The following is a 21,731-nucleotide window of genomic DNA, read 5'->3' on the forward strand; positions in this document are numbered from 1 at the left end:
ACCAAAGAGAGTGATTTTCAGATCTGAAACATGAAACCTACACTGTAAGAATCGATTCTCAATTTGCGAAATCAGAAACCGACCATTTTGATCCTGTAGCCGAACTCGCCGATTACAGACCCAAGACCGGTCGAGGCTTCTTTTTTTCCCCCTCTTTTTCATTTCTTTAAACTTCGCACCCGCATATCTGAACAGGGCACGAGTGCACCTTAGCCTCAATAGATTTACGACCTCATTATAATCCGAACATCGACGAAGATATTGCAAAAAATGAGTTAACATTAAAAAGTGAAACGAGCTTCATGCAATCTCCAGTTCCGAAGAGTATAAAGAGCAAGCAAAATGGCTGCCGCTAAAATGAATCGACTTCTCAAGCTTTGGAGTCTACTAAAGATTCACGAGCCATCTCTAATTTAGACAAACGAACGCGAAGCGTAGCTCGGCCTCGATGAAACTAATGAATTATGAACAAATCGAGAAAACCATGGAAGAAAAACGAAGGGACAAGACGAAGCTGCAAATGTGTCCAAAAACGAAAAGAGGAAAGTGAAAAATCCCATGCCTTGTGCTGACTGGGGTGGCGCAACCGGTGAGCAGTCGGTGAGCCCTGGAGTGAGTGGAGCCGCCGGATTGAATGTTGGGGTCGGTGGCCGGAGCATAACGGAGCCACCATAGTCGAGTCAAACTCCGGAGCCCGGAGAGTGAGAGAGATATTCACGAGTGATAGAGGCGACGGTAACAGCGCAATAGAGAGAACTTGGCTTTTAGTCCCGGTTCAATACGTGTTTCGGGGTAGAAGCGGCCTCGTAAGGTTGCTAGGTAGAAACTGGGAATCGAACCGGTTATGGTCGGTTCAAAACATTTGAAATTGAGATCCAAACCGACTTTGAACCGGTCAAGAAGGGCACATTTGATTCGGTTCCCAAGTTGAACCGATTGAATGCGCGCCTCTATTGATGACTAGACTACTTTGCCAATCTTATTCCACTCGTTCCAAAATTTCCTAGACACTTTCTCCTGGAGAGCTAAGTCAGGTTTGTTTCGCAAAGAATGAGTTGAATAACAGTTTCCTAAAAATAATTGCTTTTTATCACTAAAAAAAATGAATAAATGAAAAATAATTTCATTGTCCATGGAAATGTTTACATATAAACTATTTATGATATTGTGAACATTTCTCATTGGCTAATTGTTTCAACCAATATTAACGATCGCTTTTAGCAAGAAAAAATATTTCAAGTTATTTATTTTCCGCAAAACAAACGGATGCGGCGAAAGATTTTCTCTTGTCACAGGAAGCGAGTCCAATTTTCGCTCGTCGATGGCCTAGTATGAGCAAACTCTTGGCTTGCTGTCTTCGCATAAAGCAATTGTTATTCTTCCAAGCTAAAAGAGGGCAAATACCGATCCGGACTTAAGTAAGTTCTTAAACTGCTTTGTTTAAGGCTCGTTCGGAATTTGGAATTCCTTAGATGTAAAACACATAGAGAATATTCACCGCCTCCTGGAAAGAAAAAGATTACGGTTGCTGTCTTCGCATAAAGTAACTGTCATTCTTCTAAGCTAAAGGAGGGTAAATACTAGTGAAACATACGTGCTTCATCTCTCGAGGCAAACTTAAGCTAAAGTAATAAAGAGAAAAGTTCAAATATGGCACTTGCTCTCATTTGAGCTCTCGTTTTCTCAAATAAATCATAATTCATAAAATAGACATTATTTCAAATAATGGTTTGAAGTACAGTAATTTTCTCAAATAATGACTTAAAGTAGGCTTTATTTTAAACAAAGGCATCGAATGGAAATGTTAGACTCAAAAAATAGCTTGACCTCACCGGTTGGTCAACATTCCTCGTTTACTTTTTTTTTTTCTTTTTGTTTTCTTTTTATGTTTTTTTTTTCTTTCTTTTTTGTGGTGGCCAGTCTTAGGCATTGGCCAAGAACGAATGGTGCCTAGAGAGGGCCGGGCGAGGCCTCTCTCGAATACCACAAGCGAGCCCTCGCCCAAGACTCGTTTTTTTGCTAATTTCACCCAATTTGACTAACGAAAAATGTTCATGTGATTTTTTTTTACAATGGTTTATCTCTCCTATGTGGCTTGCCACGTGACGCTAAGGTTAACCAAAGAACCGAAACGACGTAGTTTTGATCGGAATCCTAATTTTGCACAAAATCTAAATTAAATCAAGTTAAAAATAAAAAAATCTACAAAAATACGAAATCAAAAAAGCAGAGAAAAGCTAAAAATTTTAATAAAACACACACACACACACACACACACACACACACACAAAATCTCGGGTGGGAGGGCTGGGATTATCGCTCCACCGACGGCGATGGCTGGTGGGTCGTTGGCAACTCGTCAAGGTAGGTTTACCGGAGGCAAGGGCCTGTCACTCGCCAACATCGAGAGAGGATCGTGACCCTCTCATTAGTTCAAGCTTGCCCTCGCCGACATCCCACCGTTGTTGTTGCCCCTTCCTTGTATTGTTTTTTAACATTTAGTTTTTAAAAAAAATAAATAAATTTAACTAAAATTTAGGTTAAATTTGTCTTAGAACTAAAATGTCATTGGCCGGTCGAAGTAAATAGCCGGTTGTGGAGGTTAGGTCATTCTTTCAAACAATCATGGCCATTTTAGACTCTTATTTAAAAAAAAAAATTATTTCAAATCATTATTTGAGAAAATAAGTACACTTTAGGTATTATCCGAAAAAAAGAAGAAGATATTTTCAAAAATGCAAAATACGCGTGCGGCGATCGCTAACGCCCTGCTCTTTGTATATGCTTAACAAGTGTTTTCAAGGTGCGATCGGCGGACCCCAATCGTAGTACGGACTCGGAGCCAGCAGCTAATTGTGATCGTCGTCGTCGACCGTCTCTCGAGGCTCGAGCCCTTCATGGTCCAAGCACGCCGATGGAGGGAGGGGGGGCGAAGGAATTGGGAGGGGCAATAACGTCAAAGTACGTCGGAGGTGATGTGAAACCAAACACCCAAAACTACCTCTCCCCATACACACACACAATCAACGCAATATATAACCCTTCGTTTCACAATCTCTCTCCCATTCTTCTGCTTCTTCTTCTTCTTCTTCGTCTTCCTCCAACAGACCACCTCTCTCTCTCTCTCTCTCTCTCTCTCTCTCTCTCTCTCTCACTTGATTCTTCATCTGCACTCTCAGCGAGGCGCATATTGGCGCTCCAGTTGCGTACGCTCTCGGCGGCATTCTCGCTGGGACCGCCGCCAAAGCCCTGTCTCTCAGCTATGGCGACGGCGCCGGTGAAGTCGCAGCAGCCGCTCCACAACTTCTCCCTCGCTGGTTTCCTCAGCTGGGGCGGGGCCACCTCCTCCTCCTCCTCCGGCCACCCCCACCCCCACCCCCACCACCACCGTAACCGCCGCCTCCCTCCCGCCTCCGGCGACTCCCCTCCTCCTCCGCCGCCTCCCGACGACTCCGACCCCGAGTCGAGGCCGCCGCGCGTCGGATCACGCCCCTCTCGCAGCCCTAGCCGCCACCTCGCGCCCTCCGAGCGGCTCCCGCCCCCGGAGGGGGAGCATCGGAATCGCGCGGCCGGGGGCGGCGCGAGCGAGGACGGTAAGGCGGAGGAGGCCGAGGCGGCGCGGAGGCCGTGGAATCTGAGGCCGAGGAGGGCGGTGAATCCTCCTCCTCTTTCGTTAAGGGACGGCGAGTCGTTTCGCGACGCCGCGTACGGTGCGTTCGGCGGGGACAAGGAGGATTACGCGCAGCAGCAGCCGAAATCCGTGCGGTTGCGAGGCTTCGCGGAGGAGGGAGAGAGGAAGGAGAAGAGGAGGTTCTGGTTATCGCTGTCGAAGGAGGAGATCGAGGAGGACATATTCGTCATGACGGGGTCGAGGCCTGCCCGGAGGCCTAGGAAGAGGCCCAAGAACGAGCAGAAGCAGCTTGATGTATGTTCCGTGTGGGATATCCATTCTCTTTCGTACGATGAATTTGTGTCATAGCTGAACTACTGGAATTCTCTTTCTGTTTCGTTTGGTTTTTGCTTGCAGATTGTTTTTCCGGGTTTATGGTTGGTGGGGCTCACAGCAGATGCTTACCGTGTGGCCGAAGCTCCGGCCAAGGTCTCTCTCTCCCCAGAAATGTTACTGTCTCTGTATGAAATTGTCATGTTTGAAAGTCTAAATATGTTTTGTGGCCTATTTGGTTTCGCCAACGAAGTTTGAGTTCTCATTTGTGCAGAGATAGTTGGCGCTGAGGGAGGATATGTTGCCCATTTCCTGAGCTGGAGGTCTCTCTTTCTCCCTCTCTCAACCAAATTGTCATGTTCTGGAGATCTTTGGTGTCTTTGCCCTGAGAACTTTTTGATACATGAAGGCGTATATTGCAGAGATAGAAGGTGTTCCAGAGCCAGAAGTCGTGACGCTTGAAAGCCTGTGGAGGCTCTTGAGCATCGGGCGCTTTCACACATCAACTAGAGGTGAAACATGGTTAGTTGTTACAGGAATGGGAAAAGTATCAAATTAGGGGAAGGGACGAAGTTATTGTTCAATTTTTTTGTTTGTCTATCTAAATTTATTTTTCCTACTAGGTGTTTTCTGGGTAAAGAAGTTTGGTTTAGTAATTGTTCAGCGATTGCAAGTAGCACATGTAAATGTGAAAATAGGGGCTGAGGAAGAATCGGCAGAGCTTATTTTGGGTAATTTATAGTATGCTTTGTCCATTATGATCTCCCTTTGTTTGTGTTTGGAGATACTATATTGGTTGAATAGATAAAAATCCTCTACGGGCTTCTTCGTATGGCTACACGTATGTGTACTGACAGAACAAAGCAGAGTAGCAAGGTGTAGTTGGGAAACAAAAACCCCGTCCGCGCTTACTGCATTTGACTTCCTTGGGCAATGCAGACCCATCACAATTTGATTGTTGTCATCCATATGTATAGGCCGGTGGACTTATTATCTGTCTTGCATACATGAATTAGGTGATCATTTTCGTATTTAGAAGTGTCCATCACAAAATTGAATAATCTCCCATCTGTCAATGTTCTTCACGTGCTTTAAAATGGTTAGGAGATTTCTTGTCTGAGGTTCTATTGTTATCAGAGGTGCTGCTCATCAGATTGTCGCCTTAGGCTTTCGGAATAAATCTTTAGACATCTATGAGGCATTCTCTTTTGCACAATTCACTTAGATTTAATTCCTGAGGTTCACTAACCTGCAGAAACTCTCTTTGACTTTTGCCAATAGTTTTGCCATCTTTCAGAATCTATTGGTAGTTATGATGGCCACCTAATGATATTAAGGCACTCTTTGCTGTTTTGACCTCTTTCAGCTCTGTCCTATACTTATTTGATATTGGAAATACCATGTTGATGATCGCAAATGAGTTAAGTCATGGGTGTGGATTCATTCACGTGCACGACACTGTATTGAAGCTTTTTCTTTTGCTGAAAAACACACCCTTAGGAAAATATAAATACAAAAGCACTTTTCAACTTCCATTGTTTTGGTTCAATCTCTTTCAGTTTAGGAATTTATCTAAGTAATCTGATTCTGTTTTGTTGGAAGGCATATATTTGTATTTCCTTTTGCCTGGGTTTGCTTAATATCGGTTGTTTTAGATTTGGAGCTTATTGAGCAACCAATGGCCATGCTTGGGAATAGTGATGAACTTCAGGATCTTAGCTTATTTGCTGGCTCTAGGGAGGGCAGTTTTCTTTCAGTCTCTCGTTCCGGTGCATTCTCGTGTCATGATGCCTTTTGAGGCCATAAGTTTCTCTTAAGGTCCTTATCCTGCTGGAGTAGATCCATCATGTGTGGCGTCTTGATTACGTCCATGAAGAGTTGAACTGTAGCTGGTTTTGCTAGAACTGTTCTTGAATGTTAAGACTGTCTTCGAGCATGAACCCTGGTTCAGCCGCCTCGACTATGTTTTCAGAGCAGTTGCTTGCAGCGGGACATTTCCCTCAGAGGCAAATGCAGGTTCATGAACAATTTCCCCGTAGATATGAATGCCCATTTTGTTATCTATAAGATAGATGATTGTTTGTCTCATCTTCACCATGCGCTACCTCCATGCATAAACTTCGCATCCGCTTATCTGAATCGGTTATGGCATGCCCACCTGATTGCTGAACAATTCATCTGATTATTTAGCTGGAGATCTACATGCTGCATATATCGTTGGACTATAGGTTTCCCCAGATGTAATGTCCGATTTCGACCTGATCTTTGATCTATATCTTAATCGATTGCTATGTGGGAGAAATAAAAATCCTTTTTCAATTGGGCGCCCTCAGATCTTGTTGACGAAATTAAGTACATTTTCTTGTCGGCGAGATGTCTGTCATTTATTTCGGTTTTGGTGGCTCCGGGAGACATTTTTGAACAGAAACTGAAATTCCTCTATTCGGAATTGGGTGAGATTTCGGCTTCCTCCTGCTGCAGCAGCAATGATGTCGGATTGGAGGATTAGAGTTGGAACTTTGGATGCCCACACAAGTAAAGAACTTAATAGCTCTCTGACCGTCGATGTCTCAACTATTTAGAGCCTTCAATAGTGGAGTTTAAATTGGACCATTAAATATGTCGAACTTGATCTGGGTCAACGCATAATCATTTTTGAGTCTGGCTTAGTAGTAAATCAACGCGATTTGATTATGCCCCTTAACATAGTAACCTTGTAAGAAGTGCAAGTCAAGGCGAGTCTACGCATCTATCATGTACCTCGGAATTACTTGAAGATGGGCGTCATGTGGAGCTTCTTTGTTGAACCCCGAAGACGAAGTAGATGAGGTCCCGTCGTGAACCTCGCAATTCAAAGTCAACAGGACCGTCGCTGTGATCTCCAGACCAGTCGGTAGGGCACCACGCGCACTGTTGAGGCGGGGGAGCTCGCTAAAGAAATCGAAGAGCAGGGCAAAATCGTTGGCAGAAGGATCTCCAGACCATCGAGAATGCACATGTGGGTGTTTACCGTTGGTCCATTCGTGCCGGTGGTGGATGAAATTTGGAGGTGTTTAGGGTTGATACTTAAATCAAGAAGACCCTTGCACTTCACCCGTAGCCTTTCAAGTCTGTTCACGTGGTTACACAAGCAGAGGAAGCTTAACCCACCCCAGTAGGCTCCGGTCCAATTCAGAATAACAAGTCCCTGTCGTGTTGGGCCGGCCCAAATTAATCCGTCCGACGTGAATTTTCCTAGATTGTCGGACTATAACCGCACTTACCATAGCCAATTCCACTTCGGCCCAAGAGAACCAGCCTCCATTCCCAAAACCACAGCCTTTTCCTCCTTTTCATTTGAGGATTCTCAAAGGAACATAGATTCTGGGCACGTCCATTTTGTCGTTTTTTCTCACTGTTTTGTACATGTCGTTGTCGTTTTTTTCTCACTGTTTTGTACATGTCGAGTTCTTTCTTAAGGAGAAAAACTGTCGTAGAACACAGTCATGCTTCTAAGCGCAAGGTTTCTCGATCGGTAAAACGGGATCGCTGAACTGGAAGTTCCCGAGAACTCCTCCTTCCATAAGTTGGGAAAATTGGTTTTGAGTGCGGTTTTAGTCCCCTGGTTTTCAGTTTTTACGCGGCTTGGCCCTCTAACTTTTGTTTTGTGCGATCAAGTTCGCCAGCGTTCTCGATTTCGGTGATTCGGTCCTCTAAATTTCATTTCGCTCTTTCAAGTCCTCTGATGTTCTTGATTTGTGCAATAAAATGCTTCATTTATCCGTCATAACTAACATTATCAGATTTAGGGTTTCTTTTTCTTTTGCGTTTCAATACATTTTTTTATCTCCTAACTGTTATGTTGTTTAATCAAGTACTCCTTTAACCTTATCGACTTGTACAATCAAATCCTACGGCCAATCGCTCTCGCTAAACCCTTAGATTAGTTAATGACGCCGGCGTTGTCCTTGCTTGACATTTAGAAGATAAAAGTTGTGCTTAACCCTTGGACAATATTACATGGGAGGTGGACCACGTTGGTGAATATTTCTGTCTACAGATTAAGGTCTTGTTCCGTTTCACGAATAAGGAGTCTTCAAATTGATTTCCTTTCCGAATCATATCCTTTCTGGAAGTAAAGTTCTCTTTCCTTTGTTCGGATGACCGAAAAACACAAAACAAAAAGTTTTGGCCTTCTGGGGGAATACTGAAATCGGGGACAAGCAATCATTGCGACTGCTGTGATCGGTGGCAAGCCAATAATGATCGGCAGCGGCGGCCGTTGGTAATGAAAGAAGGTTTTTGGTAGTCTTGCAGTCATAAAAATGTGGAAGTGGAATGCCGATACCAATCATAGGTAATCCGATTCCACATATTTCGAGGAATCCTAATTCGTTCGAAATCGAATTATTTTTTTCCAAATTCGGATTCCGCAATAAACCAAACGAGGCATCAAAGCCTGCGAAAATTCGACGGATGTTCCTGCATGTTCCATTCATATCTGCGTATAATATGTGACTAAATTAGGGGTGAGTATGATTTCAAGTAGAACTTGAAATCAAACCGATAGGGAAACCGGTCACGTTCCAAATTTCGATGTATGCAAGATAGGTTATAGGTTTTAAAAATTAGGAGAACTTGTTCCAATGGATTGGTGGTACCCGAAATATGTAACCTATAATCCGTAACAAATTTTTGTGTTTTTCTTGATATGTGTCTTTGCAGGATCTTACGGCATTCAATGAACCGATAATAATTATGTAATATGGAACCACTAGTCCGAGTTTCCTTTTTCAAATAAATTTATGATCAAGACTTTTTCTTTCTTAATGTTTATGTTTATCCATGTGTTTGACTATGAATTGTGATCTTTCGATTGTAGCAGCAAATAGTCATTATTAGAAGTAATGATTCACCGCAATTGTTCCACTAAGAATACATGTTAAACTTGAAATCGACCATAGTACTTGTGACATGGCGGGTTCTAGGGTATGCGGGGCGGATTACAGGTTTCAAAAAATGAGAAATCTGTTCCGATGGATAAGCTTCAGATTTTAGGCGAAATCTATGCGGAATTGCAACCACTCACCCCATAAATTAAATGATGTGATTGGGCAAGAAGTAAAGCTCTGATCATGATGTCCCCAGACAGATTATTCATTGTCCACGTGCTTTCTGGAATGAATGAATCATTGCAAATAATGTAAACATGATATGCCAGACTGATTATTCTTCCCTTAACTGGATTGTGATGATAATTAAGCCAATTATTGACCCACTTGGCTTTGGTGAGAATTTGAACCTAGATAAGGACCTCACTCGACAAATATTTAGAAAAGATTAGTGAGGCACTATATTTAGATCACTAGTTACTGATCTTAAATTGATTTCGACCCTCTCGATTCTCGAATTCGACTTCCATTTTTGTGATTGCGATGTCATTTAAATCGAGAGAAATTTTTAATCAATAGATAGAGCACATCCAGCGAGAAACGCCCTCGTGTCCGCACGTGTAACCCCATTATCTAGGGTATTTTAACTTCGTTTTGTTTTATAATCAATAAGAATGCCACATATATATATATATATATATATATATATATATGTAGCCTTGACGCTATTATGCATCGGTATGCCACACGTGTGGTCCGTATAAAATTAACTCGGAGTCGATTAATTAATTATATGTAAATGAGGACCTTAAGCATGGATTTGTTGCTGCCCAAACAAATTCACATGGTGACTAGCTCGGCCGGTCACATGGGCAGATCCGACGGCCCCCACGATTATTCGGGCAAGTGCACGCCCGCCCTTTTCCCCTTTTCTCAATTCAACCCACGGATGTTGTTGAGGAAATATTCTTAGCACAGCCGTTAGACAGAAAATCCTCGGAAAAGTTCGTGATTCAAATTCGTTAATTTCCGACACGATTCGCATGACCGATACTTCAAAACTGATCTACATCGACCAACGCCTTTAACACAACAAATCGAATTAATGCCGGTATGATCATAGACCACGTCCGCCTCTGTTGAGATTGTGATCTCTATTGTGAAGTCAATTCTAAGGAGAAAATAAAATTAGAAGTAACCAATGAGTGCATTCTTTTTCTCCCCCTCGCGATTGCAATTGCATTCGCATCAAAGGGTACATTAAGAAATAATATCTAACGTCTTTCCCGTGGTATAAATCTTTGCAAGAAATTCCACGCTAATCGTGGGCACGCGCGCTCTCTCTCTCTCGTCCCAATAATGATTAAGCTGTCGGATTAAGATAATAGGTAATTTAGCAGGAGATTGCGATCATGCCCACCTTAATTCCCTTCCCAACGTGGGGCTACCGGCTACGCCGGTCTCGAAGGTGAGGAGGGGAAGGTCCCAGAACCATCTTATTTTTCTAAAATCTGTCTTCATATTTCTTCGCGTAAATAATAAAAAGAATGAAAAAACCAACTCATAAAATTAATTAATTAAAAAAAAAACCAGGTGGAGACGAAGTGGCAAAAGGCTGGGTGGGCCTTGACCGTTGACTGGATCTAGCAAAGATGCAAAGAAAGAAGCTTTGACCGAAAGCGTTCGTGTGGGTGGAGGGAGAGAGATGGAGTGCGCACGTGTGCTTCGCTGTCCGGGTCGGGTCGCATTGAGAATGATGAGCCACGTAGGATCCACAAATTAAAAAATCAGAAAATTACAAGTTAGATTATTATTATTATTATTTTTTGGGTGTCGGAAACGAGTTAGATCGAGAAGCTCGAAACAAAAGTCCGTGCACCACCACTACGTGATGTCTCATCTTTACATATTTTTTTCCCTTTTCATGATGCACTATGTATCGGTAAATAAACAAATTTTTTTTAGATGAAGGTTGTTGCATTTCAAAATTCAAGAGTAATTGATTTTCCACTTTTCAATTATCGAGAATTGTATGGAACGCCAGATATATTGTCCATACTCGGCGTTCTGCCGAGAGCCGTCTCGTCACCTTTTAATTTAGTTGCAAAACGGGATCAATCGATCATTTTGCAATTTATCCATATCTTTCTTATAGTTATCGGGTCGTCACGAATTTGTTGTGATTATTACTTTTTCTTGATAAGCCGATGATATCACCCTTTGTTAACAATATCGCAACCAAATCGATGTTTTTCAAGAAACTGAAAATCGATAATTAAAACTTAAAAATGGGATAGGTGAGAGCGAGTGAGTGAGAGGATTTCATTCATGTCTTTATAGGAATCCATCGTGGAGATTCACTCATCGACGATAGGGGTAGGAAGGTAATTTCGGAAGCCAAAAGTTGACAAGGGGACCGAGCCCCCTCCCCCTAAAACCGGCGAGCTCACGTGCTGCTCACACGACATAGGATGTCGTGTGGGGGGCAATAGGAATCCCCGATCGGATCGGATGAGAATTTGTAAGTAACTTTTGACCCACTCATAATTGAAGGTTAATGATAATAATAATAATTATTATTATTGTGGCCTCGATTGAAATTGGGTAATTAGGATACCATTTTAAGAACTTCATAAATCTCGAGATAAGCAAAACCAACTTACGTTCAAATGCATTGGATTGTCGCCGCTTTCGATGAGTAGGCCGAGTGGAACATAAATATACAGCACAAAACTATACGGGACGGAGGACTTTATCCGAGATAGAATGTCATAGCCGGACGAGTGTTTTATGTTTCAACGAGTGCCCCCAAGGCAATCATTAAATTTATTTTATTTGGAAATGAAGATGTCAATGATAGATTTCCAAAATGAAAAAGTCCATCGTGTCAAATTTTTTTTTTTTTTGCCTTAATGTTCGGGCCGATTCGGCACGAGTTGAGACGAAATTATCATATGGAAATATTGTATTGGGAAGCAACGTCGGATCAAGCAGGTTTTTGCATTCGCACGTAAAGAAAAAGATTAGCCAAAACTCACTCGCCCGTCCTTAAAAAGGCAAATGAAGAAAAAAAAAAAAGGAAAATTAAAGAAGAGAAATTTGATAAATTGGGGGAAATTATTGGGGGCGGGGAGACACGTGGGACAGCTAACACGCGTGCGTGGGGACAATCAATCATCACCCGACATCATGTCCCCCCCACTGTCGCAATAATTAGTGCATCATCATGTCCTGTCGCTTCCCTCTTTTTCTCATTCTATTTGACTTTTTTGGCCCTCCCTTTTCCGTCGTCGTTTCGATTTTCCCCATCTTTTGCCATTTTCTAAATTTTTTTAACCCCCCCTCCATCTTTCCAAGAAAGCAACGATTTTTTTTTTTTTTGGGGTGCGGGGGCAGATATCGTATTGATCGTGCCCAGAGACTACCCTACTAAAAGAGAAAGACATAAGAACATCCTGTTCTTTCTTTATTTGGCTCTTTAACGGCCGCTCACGAAACCCTTTTAACTTACGGTCGGCACGTTAATGCAGTTGGACACGCAAATGCGAGAATCTACTCCGAAACCAACCCCCCCGATGCAGTGTCGATCTCTCGGGGTTCTCTCTGCGCGTTCTCACTGCCAATTATGAAAGTTTGGACGAAAACGACGAGGAAAAGAGCTCGATATCAACTCGAGGATGGATGAACAATGATATCCATCGAGCTGTGATTACTCGAGACAAATTCGAGTTGATCATAAGCTGGGTGGGTTTGGTAAGATAAACATGTCCTGCATTAGAATCGCTACCGAACCAAGAACGCTTTTTAATTGTTGGAGCAGTTCCTGATTTTCAGGAAAGTGCAAGAAATTTTTTGCTTTTGTTTTTTCTTCATCTTCTTTTCTTCCTCTTGGCCGTGAGAGAACAGCAAAGGAGGCGGCTTAATCACGCTGATAATTGAAGATCAAAGGATTGCCCTTTAATTATGGGGGGTTGGATTAGTTTATTAACTATGCAAATAATTATCATTAGCAGCTTGCTTTTTATTTTTCATAGTAATAATTTATTTTATTCCCTAGGCTAGGCCTAGCCCAGGTATTGATAATAGAATCTAAGAAGACAGGAGACAGAGAATAGGGCGGCTGTTGTTGCAAAAGAAAACGTAGGAAACTGTGTAATGTCAATAATTGCTTTGTCTCTCTTTACCACGAATTCCTACTATTTTGTATGATTCCAATGAAGCTGGTCAGTCAAATGATGATTTGTTTTCGTCAAATCAATTGCATGAAAAATTAGGGATCGAGACAAGATAGAAAGTAAAGATGAAAAGGTAAATGACGAGAAGAATTGGGTGCGATAAGTGAATCTATTTCACCCCCATTTTGGCGAGAAATCCTGCTACTCAAAGATCATTCTGTTTTTTTTTTCGACCATAAAAAGGAATGATCTTTGAGTAAAGCAATTTAATCTCATGATATTAAACTAAAATAGAAGATCATTTTGGTAAAACTGAGCAACATGAGATCTGTATTGAGAAGGAAAAAAAAAAAGATATGATAGGATATCAATACGAGAGATTCGCATCTTTTTTTAGCAAAATACTCGTATTCTTGCATATATACATGGAGCCTGATATTCTAAAAAAAACCTTAAACTTTAGCTCATACCCAATTTTATCTTTTGTCTTGTAAAAAACTTCCAACTCTAGGTGCAAGTCCAGTTCTACTCTAAATTGTTTTTTTCCTCGTATAAAAAACTCACAACTTTAGGTTCAGTTTAGATTTTTATTATATATTTTTTTTGTAAAAAATCATTAATTTTAGGTCCAAGAACAATTCTACCCCAATCTTTTTTGTCTCGTAAAAAAATCCGATCTTTAGGTCTAGTTTCAATTTTTCTCAATTTTTTTTCTCTCATAAAAGATCACCACTTTTACTTAGGTCATAAATCCGCTTCCATTAATCCTTCGTCAAAAGGGCCCTCGGTGGTTTTGCACTCATTCTTCGATCTCTAGTGCTTGGGAATATTCCATCTCTCGCAATCAGAGAGCTCGCGCTCGGGACGCTCGAATAGCTTGTGCTTGAGAGTTTTCCACTTCTCGGTAGTCCACGAAAATTTTTGGAGGTGGAACATTTGTGACTCGGCTAAAAGTTTGTGATTTTTTTACGAGATTGGGAAAGTTTTAGCGTAAAATTGTGATCGGATGGTAAAATTGGGATAACACCTAAAATTTCGAGTTTTTCATGGGACAAGAAAATTTAGAGTAGAATTGGGATGCCTAAGGGCCGGCACACGTTCTTTCTTGTCCCTCTATTCCTTGGTTGAGGAATACGGAATATCCGGTGTTAGGAAACTTGAGAACATGAAGTTGAAATTGCTAGTAATCGCGGATCGGCATGCCGCGGTGAATATGTACCCGGGCCCCGTTGGCTGTTCCCGACTCGGTGATCTCTCACCAACTAGCTTTTGTAAGGCTTCTAGAAAGGATAGGGGAATCTTCATTATATACTACCTAATCGACTCTCTTAGTTTATCACCCGAGTTTATCTAATCCCATTTGCTCCCCTAGCTTCGGCTCTCCCCTCATTGAGTATGAAATTCGTCATCTACCATAGGGCATGACCTAAAGTTGGGATTTTTTTGTGGCACGAAAAATTTTTGGATAAAATTGGGACTGGATCTAAAGTTCGAGGTTTTTATGAGATAAAAGGAGAATTGAGATAAGATACGAAATTTGAGGTTTTTTAGGGTATTAAGCCTAAATATACGACCTAATTTTCTAAAGAATTCTCAACTTACCAATCTCAATGTCTCCCTTATTCTTTTCATCTTTAAAAAGGATTAAACCACGAAAAAAACTCAAATTAGTGCTCTTGTGACAAAAACACTCAAAAATTAATTTTTAGTCACAAATATCCCTATCCTTGATTGGTAAACTAAATCCACAATCCACGGGACAACCGATCTTTCATGTTCGAAGCCATTAGGGATAATCTATTGTCAGCAATTTTGAAGCAATTGTGGTATCTCAAAATCTCTGAACCCTAACATTAGCGGACTTTATCTTTCGCCACATCGAAAAAGATGAACATAACTTACTGATCCTTTACAATCGGTCTAGGATCCCCTTGGTCGTTAACCAAAAGATTTATAAGCTGAGTTTCCTTTTGGGGGCGTGAAATTAGTAAAAGAGGCTCGAAAAATCAATAGTTATTGGTTGCAAGAGACTCTATGTAACTTTTTTCTTTCTTTTTTAGTGCCACGAGGAATCGAAGACAATAACAAGACCTTATTAAGGGCGAATGGTCTCATAGTCGAATCATGTTCCACCTAAACATATAACCTACTCGTTGGGATCCATTCTCCCATTTTTTGGAAGGTTCCACAAGTTCCAAGATCTACTAATATTTCTTTCGTATTCTTAATTGAACGATTGTTGTGAATCATTAATTTTAACGGTCACCGTTTGCTGTTATAATCTAATGATCATAACTCATATTTAGACCGACAAAAAAATGAAATGCTAACGAAGTAAAAGCATCGATCATGGAAATCGCATGAAAAGAAAAGTTCGGCTAGTGATTTCGGATTAAACACTCATCATCAAATACCATGAAATGTCGCAGGATCGCGCGAATATGTACAACAAGAAAAATACAAAAACTTGTTCGAAGTTTCACTCGAACCTGCTCATTGAGATCCGCTTCCCAATTTTTAAAATTTAAAAGCTACCGTGCATGCTCTTAAACCTCGATTGATTCCTACCAAACCTTGATCGGTTCCTACCAATCTGAATCCTATCATGAAATCATGCCCAGCCGCCTGCCCATTATTTTTGGCTCATGATTGTGGATCATGAAAGGAAGGGTGATCGTGCACAACTCATGTTCAAAATGGACCGACAGGGCGTTGGACAGTGTGGCCACTACAGGAGCATCTCATCATTATGGCCGATCGGGCGAGTAATTCCCCTTTCGATCCAGGGGTAAAAACGTAACTGAGCCAGGGCAACGTAGGACGAATTCCCATGAAAACCCGGAAGGGAAAAAGATAGCGGATATCATTTACGTTGTCCATCTTCGCACATGTCCCTGGCGGGATCCCACGGCCCGAGCTCTGCACGGAGCACCACGCGAACACATCCGACGGCTCAGGCCGCATCGACCGGGAGCGTGGACGCCACGCGCATGGATGGGAGAGCGGGCCCCGGGGAAGGGGTTGGGGGGGGACGAGGTGGGAAAGTGGGGAGGGGTTCCGTCAAATGATTGCGATGAAGTGGAGTGTCGGGTCAAGAGGGGGACAGGGTGACAGGCGATGGGGGAAAATGTGATCGTGGGGCCCCCACGTGCGGGGTGTGGGGGGCGGGGCTCGTGGGGCGTGAGGGAGCACGTGTCCTCCAGCACGACATGCCGGTCCACGTGAGCCAGCCCATCCAACGTGACCTAAACTCGCTTCCTTAACCACGCTTCTCTCGTTTCCACATAAAGTCCTCTCTCTCTCTCTCCCTCTCTCACGCGCCTTCCCCTCTCGGATGAGCTCCACTCTCCCTCGCCCCACCCGGGACTCATCAATTTCACGAATCAAAAAGCGAAAATTCGAATGCAACTTGCGATTTTACACCCTCGCAAAAATTTAAACGCACTGAAGATGTGTCACGTGGCAACTGTTATCCACGGGGTACATCGTTCTTTCGAAGATGACAGCGAGAGCTTCTCGCAAAGGAAGCGCGAGTGAGGACGGTTCGAAATCCGTTACCCACCAGACAAACCTCGTTAAAAAGCATAAACATGATGTTCTTGAATTCACAGGCTGTTTCCCCACCGCTTATGTCAAACGGGGTTGAGCCCATTTGTTTTTTTTTATGCAAACTAGTCATATTAAGGATAAAGACTCACGAGAATGAATCAAGGAAAGCCATAGTCCCACCCCCTTTTTTTTCGGATCGAAAAATAGGCATGCCAAAATTTGTTTTTTAATTTGGGAAGTTCCAAATTTACGTCTATACTAAGAAAAAAAAAACAGATCAGCAAAAAGTACGATACAAACTACTCTGAATATGCCCTGAATCCGAGTATCACTCCGGCTCTTTTTCCTATTCGGTTTGCATAAATTAACTCCGGGGCTTTGATTGCAGTGTGGTGAGCCCCACGCGCCGGAGCGAATCTCGTGCGAAGAAACTTCGTAACGGAAGATTAGGAAAGTGACAACCTTTGTCCAAGCAAAACCCCTCTTGGGAAAATCGACAGTGAAAGATGTGAAAATGCGCGAATTTTTTTTTTTGATAATTTTCAATAATTTTTCCTATCATAGATCCCACCGTGCCCCCCGTTCGACGATCCTCTCTCTCCTCTCTCTAGCTCAACTGGTCTGGCTTTTTGCCCCTAATAATGGAGCAAGAACCATAAGGTGGGCCCCATAATTGCCTAAATCCGATATCGGCCGTCCGATTGTGTTTCGGTCATTTAGCACCTAGTGATCATATGGAGAGTGGGCCCCCACAGCATTATTACAAGCGGGGGCAATTTTTGGATTTTCACGTGGTTATATCAGATACGGGTTCTTTAATTGAGGGGGATTTTGTATAGGTGAGTGTTCATTTAAGATTTTAGCTCACATTCCATGTTAGAATCATTAATTCTGTTGAGATTTGGTCGATTTTGTTACTATGTGCATTAGCATTTTGGGGGGGGGGGTTTGGAGATTATGCGAGAAATCTACGAGAATCATCTCATGAGCGAATCCAATCCGATTGACCGATCCATATGATTTTCCTCGATCGAGCAATCTATTTTCCAAAGCTTAGAGATGCTCAATTTGCCCAATGATTTTCACATTTTCTGCTAACTGTGAGTAAAAATATCTCCAGGAGTCCCCGCGAGACATTTGTTCACTTTTTTTGCGTTTCGATCGGACACGCCGGTTCACGCACGTTTTTATTCCTCGACAACCGTTCGTGATTATTCAGATTCAGTGTCGTCGCACGCGATGACGTAGATACCAACTGTTGACTAGAAGGGAAAAAAAAACGTACGCAAATGATTGAATCGGCGGTTGCTCGGCTAATCGAAATTGATTTTATATTCGACATGTGGGTTTTGTGTGCACAATCAACGTAAGGTATTAGCTATCTAAATCTTGCGGATCAAGTAACAATTCTCTATGTAAACAATTCGCTTAGCAAGAGGACATGTCCGAAGCTCGGTTAAAATTGTACATGCCTGCGGTGTAAATAATGGCAGATCATTAGGACCATTTGCCACTTCAAAGTTTTTAACTGTGGTCAAGGTCAAACTTGGGAAAAACGAAAAAGCTTGCGAAAAGTCGAAACAGGACAAACTGAACAGAGTTGAGGATTTTATTTTATTATTTAGTTATTTATTTAAGGTTTGAGGATGTCCCTGACAAGTAGTCATGGTTCAACTTACGCACCGCTCTCCTTGACATCTCTCCACCTTCTTCTTCTCCTTCTTCTATATAAAACCTACATCCACCACTCTCCTTCACACCCATCAAGACCCGTTCTCTCTCTACAGTTGCTCTCTCGCTCTCTCTATCTCTCTGAACTTACGCACACACCCCCCAGGAAAAAGGACGAAATCTGCAATCTTTCAGCCTCAGAGGGAGCAAAATCCCCTCGAAGGGAAGGTTTCTTTTTATTCCGACTTCTCGTGGGTGTTCTCTGTTTTGCCTGGAGAAGGAGACGGAGAAGAAATCGAGGAAACATGGGGGTGGAGAAGGACGATCTGGGCTTGTCTCTGAGCTTGAGCTACCCTCACAGCAGTCAGGCTTCCCAGCTCGGGCTCTCCCCTTTCGGCTTCAGCCTCCACAAGCACTCTCAGCGCGAGCGCGAGACCTTCGCTTCGTTAGGTGGGTGGTCTTCTTCTCTATGTCTGGACAGATCTCACAGAGGGGAAAAGGGGGGGAACTTTCTTCGTTTCGTAAGTTTCTGACCGAACGTCTCGCATGCAGATCGGATCTCGGAGGCGGAGGCGCGGCCGTTCCTGCGGGGCATCGACGTGAACCGTCCGCCGCCGTCGACGGCGGACTGCGAGGAGCAGGAGGAGGCGGGGGCGTCGTCGCCGAACAGCACGATCTCGAGCGTCAGCGGGAAGAGGGGCGAGAGGGAGATGGTCAGCGGGGGCGAGGACAATGAGGCGGAGAGGGACTGTAGCCGCGGCGGCGGAGGCAGCGACGAGGAGGACGGGGAGAACTCGAGGAAGAAGCTGAGGCTGTCCAAGGATCAGTCGGCCGTCTTGGAGGAGAGCTTCCGAGAGCACAACACTCTCAATCCCGTAAGATTTTCGCATTTCCCCACGCGCGTTTTGGGTTTTTTATTTTTGGGGAGGGCAGTCAGTAAAAGGGCGGTGTTCGGTTGCTGAGAAAACGAGGGAAAGTGCCAAGAAAATGATGAATCCGACTTTTCGTCTTTCTTCCTTTTCTGCTTTTGAAGGGGCTATTCGGGGGGTAATTGAGGCTGTGATTGACGGGTGTTTTTCGTTTTGTTGGATCAGAAGCAAAAGCTGGCGTTGGCTAAGCAGCTAGGCCTGCGACCCAGACAAGTTGAAGTCTGGTTTCAGAACCGCAGAGCACGGTGAGAAGAGAAAAAACCGATTTTTTTCATCACCACTTTACTTCTCGTATCGATCAAAAACATTTCTTGAATATTATTGCGCATAACATAAGTACTCGCGATCTTGGAATAATGGGATCATCTTCTTCTTTTTTGACGGGGTTGGTAAATATTTTAAATGGGGTTGATAACGCTACTCTTTTCAGCGTATAATCAATAATTTTCGTTAATTTCCTCAGTAAGTGTGTTTATCTCCTTAGTAAAGAGCAGATTTGCAGAACCATTAAATGGGGGTGTGCGGCATTTGATTGATCCACACTGAAACACAGATTTGCTGATCGGGGAATTGGGAATGTATTTTTGGGCAGGACCAAGTTGAAGCAGACGGAGATAGACTGCGAGTTCCTGAAGAGGTGCTGCGAGAACCTGACGGAGGAGAACCGGCGGCTGCAGAAGGAGGTCCAGGAGCTGCGCGCCCTCAAGCTCTCCCCTCAGTTCTACATGCGCATGCCCCCTCCCACCACCCTCACCATGTGCCCCTCCTGCGAGCGCCTCGGGCCGCCGCCCATCTCTTCCTCCGCCGCCGGCGGCTCCAGGCCCTCCGACCACCACCGGGAGCCCGTGCCTATGATCCCATGGGCCGCGCGGGCCGGCCCAGGACGCGAGATCCGGGGAGGGCGGTAGCCGAGGAGGACATTTTTAGGTCGACTCGAGAAGATGTCCTCAAGCCTTTTTAGGAGATGGCAGTTATGGCGATGAGCCTAGAAGTATGTGAAGAACGGTAAAAAAACATGGGACCGACCGACCGACCGAGCAAACTCGAAAGATATGGTGGTTGGGATTGGGATATGGTGGGGTCTTCATGTGATGTTTTGTGGTATACTTGACCCTCTCTCTCTCCTTTAAATCTTGTCCCCACTCTCTCTCTCTCTCGCTGGGTTCAGATCTGAATCTTGACTCGAGTGTGTGGCGACGACAAATTCGTTCCGACTTGGCCGACTGTAAGGAAAAACAAAATCTTCGCTTTACGCCATATTCGTCTGACCCGAGACGTGCAAAGATTGGCATAGCTGGTAGTTTTTTCACACCATTTTCGGTCCTTGGGCTTTCGTCCGAGAATCAAAATTCTCGCGGCGACTCTAGTCCAGGATGCTGGTCTTTTAGGAGGAGATCAATTTTCAAGGTGGGGGTTGGTTCATGGAATTGTCGTCGCAACATCGGAGCAGAACTTGCTGCTGCATCTAAAAAAGGGTCGCGACGACTTTATGAATCTGTGAAGGGCGCGATCGGGAAAGCTGTCCGAATCACAGCAGATTTCTCAAAATATTTTCCTTTGTGGTGGCTCGAAAATGGCTTTTGTCCTACCATTAAGGGTTTGCAGAATTTCATGTTCCTTGCCTTTGTCTCCGCCCGACAATCTTATCAACCAGCTTCTTCTGGCCGACACGTCCCTTTATGTCTGGCGAACTTATCGGAAACAAACGATGAGGAACAGGAAAAAAAATAAAAATTCCACCGTTCTCTTCCCTCAAATTAGAGATCACCGGGTAGCGTCCCTCGTCGACGAGTAAAACATGCCTATGCGTTGGCGGTGGATCTGGCAATTATGAGCCATTTGTGTTTCGAATTGTGAGTTATGTTGGGATTTACTTGCCATGGACGAGTCCGTCCATCGTTGTGCAATGCTAATGGAAAGATGAAATCTTTTACGATATAGAACTCTTCCAATGAGAATAAATTTCCAAGTGCACCCGGAATGTGATTTGACCTTGCGATAGTCAATCATCTGGACTGGGCAGTGTCGCCATTTTGAAAGAGATAAAAGAAACGAATTATAACACGTAAGGTATAAGAAAGTACTTAAAATTCTGTCTTTGTTGGGGACAGAGAGTTTGCACTTTGAGCAAAAGGAGAAATTGTCCAAAAAGTTCTCAACCTAGTATACGTTTTTAAACATTTTTTACGTTTTACCAATTGAGTCAATGCAGTTAATTTTGTCCATAAATCGCCGATGTGGATGTTGGCTGTCTTACGTGGCACGACCAAGATCGACGTGGACAATTATTAATGATATCTTAATACTTTTAGAATTGATTTATTAATTTTTTCTTTTCTTTCACTTCTTTTTTTTTTCCCCTCTCCTTCTTCCACTAGCCTGTCACCGAGCCCCGGTGACAGCTAGCGATGTTGACCTTGCCGGCCCTTGCTTAGAGGAATAACGGAAGAAAGAAAATGAAAAAGAACGAATGAATAAGTACACAAAATTCTAAAAATATATTGAAGTATTATTGAAAATTGTCTATATTCGGCCACGCCATCTAGGACGACCGACGCCCATGTCGGTAATTTGCGATCGGAATTGGCCGAAT

The 21,731-nt window shown here is 43.3% G+C and overlaps 2 protein-coding genes across 7 annotated transcripts; both read left to right on the top strand.

Moving 5' to 3' along the window:
- The first annotated feature begins 3,137 nt into the window (after positions 1–3,137).
- On the top strand, positions 3,138–20,269 carry LOC115736918 (homeobox-leucine zipper protein HAT4-like). Of its 3 annotated transcripts, XM_048285401.1 has the most exons (5): positions 3,138–3,155; positions 18,354–18,659; positions 18,762–19,084; positions 19,304–19,383; positions 19,731–20,269. In XM_048285401.1, exons 2-5 carry the CDS (start codon positions 18,515–18,517, stop codon positions 20,044–20,046), a joined length of 864 nt encoding a protein of 287 aa, XP_048141358.1. In that variant the 5' UTR covers positions 3,138–3,155; positions 18,354–18,514; the 3' UTR covers positions 20,047–20,269. The 3 variants fall into 3 exon arrangements, with proteins under 3 accessions (XP_048141358.1, XP_048141357.1, XP_030524670.1); XM_030668810.2 differs by lacking the exon at positions 3,138–3,155 and having other exon boundaries at positions 18,290–18,659; XM_048285400.1 differs by lacking the exons at positions 3,138–3,155; positions 19,304–19,383 and having other exon boundaries at positions 18,284–18,659.
- Positions 3,162–4,758, top strand: LOC115737093 (homeobox protein Hox-A3-like). 4 transcript variants are annotated; one of them, XM_030669069.2, is made up of 4 exons: positions 3,162–3,925; positions 4,028–4,099; positions 4,218–4,266; positions 4,311–4,758. In XM_030669069.2, exons 1-3 carry the CDS (start codon positions 3,263–3,265, stop codon positions 4,221–4,223), a joined length of 741 nt encoding a protein of 246 aa, XP_030524929.1. In that variant the 5' UTR covers positions 3,162–3,262; the 3' UTR covers positions 4,224–4,266; positions 4,311–4,758. The 4 variants fall into 4 exon arrangements, with proteins under 4 accessions (XP_030524929.1, XP_048141360.1, XP_048141361.1 ...); XM_048285403.1 differs by having other exon boundaries at positions 4,353–4,758; XM_048285404.1 differs by having other exon boundaries at positions 4,366–4,758.
- Positions 20,270–21,731: the final 1,462 nt, after the last annotated feature.

This window comes from Rhodamnia argentea, chromosome 9 (genome assembly GCF_020921035.1).
Source record: "Rhodamnia argentea isolate NSW1041297 chromosome 9, ASM2092103v1, whole genome shotgun sequence".
In the NCBI taxonomy this organism is placed as follows: Eukaryota; Viridiplantae; Streptophyta; class Magnoliopsida; order Myrtales; family Myrtaceae; genus Rhodamnia; species Rhodamnia argentea.